Here is a 5374-nt window from a genome sequence, read left to right as displayed (position 1 = left end):
AATGAATTGTGGTTCAAAAGCCAAAGTGCACATTCCAGTGCTGCTGCTCTGGGATGAGCCATTTCCTATCTAAGGTCACATTGAAACCATGTCTCTTAGGACCCCCCCCCCCAAACTACATTTTGGAAACAAAGCACTTCTGGTCCAAGTGGGCAAAGGCCACAGGTGAGTGACCTGCACCAGTGCAGTGGCACAGGCATGAACCAGCATTGTTTTCCTGTTATAAACCAGTCCTGTGCTCTCTCTTGTCAGGAATGACCTGAGATGAGCCCCGGCTCCAGAGCCTGCAGATCCCTCCCCAGGATGGATCAGATACTCCCAGCATTGCTCCAGGTACCACATTCAAAGCTCTGGATTTATTACAGCATCATGGGCGGTGGGAAACGGGGGTTTACATCTAAGTGCTGGGCAGGCACAATGTCAGCCTGGTGTAGGTAAGGCTGGAAGGTGAGTGGTGTCCAGGCACACGGTGGGATGGGGTTTAGGTCCGCACCAGGAAAGCCAAGCTCTCTCTTGGGCTGGCTCACAATGTCAGCATCCCCAGTTAACGTGGGATCAGACGGGGGTATCCCAACAGGTACGCTATTCCTCAGCCATTCCTGAAGTCAGGATTGGGAAGGATTTAAGGTTTCTCTTGACAGCAGTCCTCTTTGGGTGACTGCTGCCTGCCCGTCACACATGGGAGAGCAGCTGGGGTCTGGTTAGATCCAGTGCTAAGGAAAAGGGAGACCTCTGCAAAGTCTGGGCACTTTCTTCCCACCTTTTGTGCTCTTCTAAGAGCCTCATCTTACACCACCTTGGAGATGTGTTTTTGAGAGGTTAAAAAGCACAGCACATCCCTAATGTTTAAAAATACCTGGCCAGCTTCCCTAAAATACAAGTATTCAACATGATCACCTTTATGTGTTCTTTGAAATGAAAACCGAGTTGACATTCATGGTACAGGAGGAAGGCAGCAACGTGGACTCCCAAAGCTGTATGGATCAGCCTTCATCACCGAGGTCTCACTTGCAAGTCATCCTTGCTCAATGTGCCCATCCAAGAGCCACGGAGCCAGGCATCATGTCTGTGGTGTCGCAGCACCTCGCTCCGAGTTGGGGAGCTCCCCAGACTCGAGTGTTCTGTGTGTGTGCTGCAAGCCTGTGCTGTCAACCTCGTCTGGTCCAGCTCGCAGCTCCTCCTGACTGTCAGCCAGACCATCCTGGCTCTCCAAATCGCTTACCTGTCCCTCCCCAAACTCCAGGATGGTTGGTAAGTTCCCTTGCTTCGGGCATCGTCTCTTTAGGCTGACCAAGAAGGGTTGCGGCAAGGAGAAGATGTCCACGTTGTTGCCCAGGTCGATCCAGGTGACGCTGGGGAACTTCTTGGGATCCTTGAGGGCTTCGGTGAGGTCCCGTAGGATGGCTTTGGTGAGGCGGTTGCCGTTGAGGGAGAGGGTGGTGAGGTGGGGCAGCCCGCAGAGCGCGGGCAGCAGCTGCAGCAGCATGTCATCCGTCAGCTCCGTGAAGCACAGCTCCACCGTGTCGATGTGCTCCGAGCTGTGCTGCAGGTAGGACGTGACGCGCTCCAAGTCCCTCAGGGTCAGTGGGATGCCTGACAAGTCCACGGTGTTGTCCTGGGGCTTTCCCATCAGGACAGCTTTCAAGCTGGAGCAGTGGGAAGAAAAGGAGAGGCTGTTTAAATCAGTGATGACAAGGTGAAGAATAGAATGGTTTGGGTTGGAAAGGACCTTAAGTCATCCAGTTCCAACCCCCTGCCATGGGCAGGGACACCTCACACTAGAGCAGGTTGCCCAAGGCCTTGAACGTTAAGCATCCTTCATCTAAAGAGTCAGGCCCTCACTTTAACAGTGTCAGTTTTAAAGCTTATTTAACATAGGAAAATAGCTTTGAATTTGTAGGACCAAACAGCTCTGGTAGAAATAACTTACCTGGGCGGGGGATCCATAGAATCATGGAATGGTCTGGGTTGGAAAGGACCTTAAGTCATCCAGTTCCAACCCCCTGCCATGGGCAGGGACACCTCACACTAGACCATGTCACCCAAGGCTGTGTCCAACCTGGCCTTGAACACTGCCAGGGATCCATCCTCAGGCACACATTGGCAGCAGAACAAAAAGGCTTTAAAAAGTTAAACTACTGCTAGTTTTCTTTTGTTTAATCTTATAAGAGGCTTTTGTAGTTCTTATGGCAGTGCAAAAACTATCATTGAACGATCCGGTGCCAGGTTCCGGTGGGTAGAGCAATAAATCTGGACTCTCACTAAACTCTTCTGTGCCCTGGGGCCCCGTTGCATGGGCACTGCGATTCGTGGCAGTTCGTGGTTTGCTGGCTTAGCTGAAACCTCAAACGCACACCTCCACAGTAATTTAACAGGATCTATACTTATCCCTTTAGAAGGGCTCATTTAACCTGTATGTGGGCAGGAAGAGAGCTGTTAATGTGACGTGGTTCTCTCAAGTGGGGCTTTGGGGGGAAGAGAAACCAGTGAAATAGTATATTTGTTATTAAAAGAAATAAAGTGATGTTCATCTCTTGGCAGCTACTGCTCTCCCATCTGTACCACTGCATCATTGCTGGAACAGCCCCAGCAAGCGAGGTGTAGAGAAGCTTGAAGCCTCAGGGTGATGCCTCACTAATAACCTCTTCCCACCTATTAAAACTAAATTACTCTTGTCTTGCAGCATTTGAGCACCGAAGCTGGTTAGAGTGGGATCTCACTGTCAAATAAAGCACAGATTCCCTGCAAAGAAGTGAGAACCATTTAATAGCATGGCTAAAATAAGCATCTAGGGGTTGATCCTTGTTTTATCCAGCATGGAGTGATGCTGCCTGCCTGCCTTCATCTAACTGCTCGTGGGGCTTCTAGAGTGCCTTTAATTTAGCAAACCCATGAAGATAACAAAAGGGGAATGGGGATAACTTCAGGGCAGCTCTTTTGTTTTGAGCTGCTTTCAATATTGCTTCACATTTGTTGGTTTTTCCTTGGGGCGTGCAGGCAACTTCTGCCAGCAAGTAAAAGAGAATTCCTCACTAGGGCTCTATCCTGTTCCCCTTGGGAGGGATTTAGCTCATACCTACTGCAATGGATTGATTATCTTGTATAAATAGCCTTTCCCTCCTGATGCTGTGTAGTCTGTATCCAAGGCAGAGGAAATCTCTGGAATCACCAGGTTGGAGCAGCCCCTGTTCTCCTGCTGGGGGGTGGTTTGCTGTTCCGCAGCAGCCTACGCTCAGTCTGTCCTTTGGGAAACAAAGCAAGCAGTCCCAAACCTGATTTAATAGGAATAGTTGGGTGGATATTCCAAAGCTCCCCATGGAAGCGAGGGGGATATCTGCGAGCAAACAGCTGTATAAACTTTTAGCCCTGCCATAAGGTTTGCTGCAGAATGGCTCCAAAGCTCTGGAGGAAGAGCTCACCCCCAAAAAATCCCTATGAGCTCTAGTGGAGGATCAGTTACACCCACTAGGTTCCATCCTCCCATTTTATAAGGCTATTCCATAGGGGAAAACACATTTCTCTTCCCCATCTGGAAACACTCTCTGGGGTTTTGACCAGCATCATGAGAGGATTGGGTATACAATCATGCACTAACCTCCTGATAACGCTTTGGCAGGATGCTGATTTAGACACACTGATGTGAAAGCTGGTTTACAGGCAGTATTGACTCCGACCAGACCATGTTCCCATGAACAAGAACAGTGATGTTTAGATCAAAGAGCATTAAAAGAAAGGGATTTCCTCCTGATTTCATTGCTCTAAAGCACTGCACAGATCAGGACAGGAGTCGCCCATGTGTCGGGTAATAAAGCAGAATTGGGCTATTGAGCCACTTCCTTGGGGGTGGGGGCCAAGGAATAGCTCAAGAAGAAGGAAGAAGCAGCCCCATAGAGTGAAGAATTGCAGTAAGAGCTTTATAGCATCTCACTGGTGAGGAAGCTACTGAAAACGTCAGCAGAAAATGAGTGACCATAATGAATCATCAGGAAAAAAATGAGACAAAAGACTTGTCCTCTGATACTGCTGGTATCAAGAGAAGTACTCAAAAGCTTTTACAAAGTCCCTGCTCCTGCTTCAAATGACAGGCAAAAGACTGGGATAGTTCAGGAGTGGAGGCAAGGAACACAAATGCAGCAAATGCTGTTAGTAACAGTGGTGACAAAAGGGTTAAACTCCCCCAGCCTCAGAGGAGGAACACAGACAAGAAAATCTAATTATTTAGCTAAAATGAGGAATGTGGCTGAGCTGTATGTAATATATATCCTATATTCTGTATATATAAAATGTACATCTAATAGTAAGGATGAATAAAACAGAGAAGATGAGAATAGGCTGCTCTTTCTTTGTCTCTCTCAATGCACGAGCCAAGGGACACCCACTGATGCTCAAAGACTAAATCCCAGTGGATGAAAGGGAAGGAGCGTGTACACCGCGCTCGGCTGAACCCTCAGCTCCAGCCAGGGGATATCACCGAGATCAAGGGCTTTGTGGGAGGTCCAGAGCAGAACATCTAAAGTCATGTTAGGATTTAAAAGGAGAAAATGAAAGGAAATTGAGTCTGTGGCCTGGGGTGAGATAGTGGAAACTCTGTAATTCAAATAGGGCCCTTTCCCTTCATCACCAGGAGCCTGGGCAAGGGCTGGTGGCCATGAGACCTGGAAAGGCTGGTGCAAAGGCTGTGCCAGGAGGCTGGAAGCACATCAAAACATACCTGTATGTGCTGGGGATGTTGTTCTGTAGCTGCTCCTTATTTAAACTAGGGAGAGGCCCAGAGCAAAAAGGGCACAGAAAGGGCTGTATTTCCCCAGTTAAACGCAGCAAACGCCTATTACCAGGTTTGTGATGCTGCCTGGTTGGATACTTCCCTTTTTAACTCCTCTTTTGTGTTACAAAACCGAACACTCACCACAACATGAAAGATGAAACCCAAAAGCAACGCAGACAGAGCCCAGATCACGACTGGACTTACCAAAGCTCAGAGCCATGTCATTCCTACATGGGAACCCCACAGCTCACGCTCACCTTTTACTTCATCCTTAAGTTGATGCTCCAGCATGTGTGTGTCCTGTTGTGATTATTCAGGAGCTGGTTTAGTTCCCTGTTTCGTGCCACAGAAAGGGTTAGATGCTTATTAACGTGTAGTTTAAAGTCTCTGTTGTTCACAGCCTTTACAAAGGAATAGCCTGGAAAGAGTTCACTCCTCTACTTAGAGAGATTCAGGGTAAAGAGGATTTTTAAAGGTATAAATATAAAAAGATGTAATTTTAATACCCATTGCAAGCTTACTAATAAACACGTCTACAATTCATAAGTCTTTATGGTTACGAGGTCAAGTACCAGTGGGAATTAGTTATTTTGGGCTCCTCTCATGCCA

At 48.0% G+C, this 5374-nt stretch overlaps 1 protein-coding gene across 1 annotated transcript; it reads right to left on the bottom strand.

The window, feature by feature from the left end:
* Positions 1–1060: 1060 nt before the first annotated feature.
* Positions 1061–1646, bottom strand: LOC104406056 (leucine-rich repeat-containing protein 75A-like; the record flags this gene model as incomplete). Its single annotated transcript, XM_010014930.1, has 1 exon — positions 1061–1646. A coding segment is annotated over one exon (586 nt), but the record flags the coding sequence as incomplete, so codon positions are not given.
* Between the last annotated feature and the right edge of the window lie 3728 nt (positions 1647–5374).

Source organism: Nestor notabilis, unplaced genomic scaffold (assembly GCF_000696875.1).
Source record: "Nestor notabilis isolate BGI_N333 unplaced genomic scaffold, ASM69687v1 scaffold28705, whole genome shotgun sequence".
NCBI lineage: Eukaryota > Metazoa > Chordata > Aves > Psittaciformes > Psittacidae > Nestor > Nestor notabilis.
This window is presented reverse-complemented; position numbering and strand designations above follow the sequence as displayed.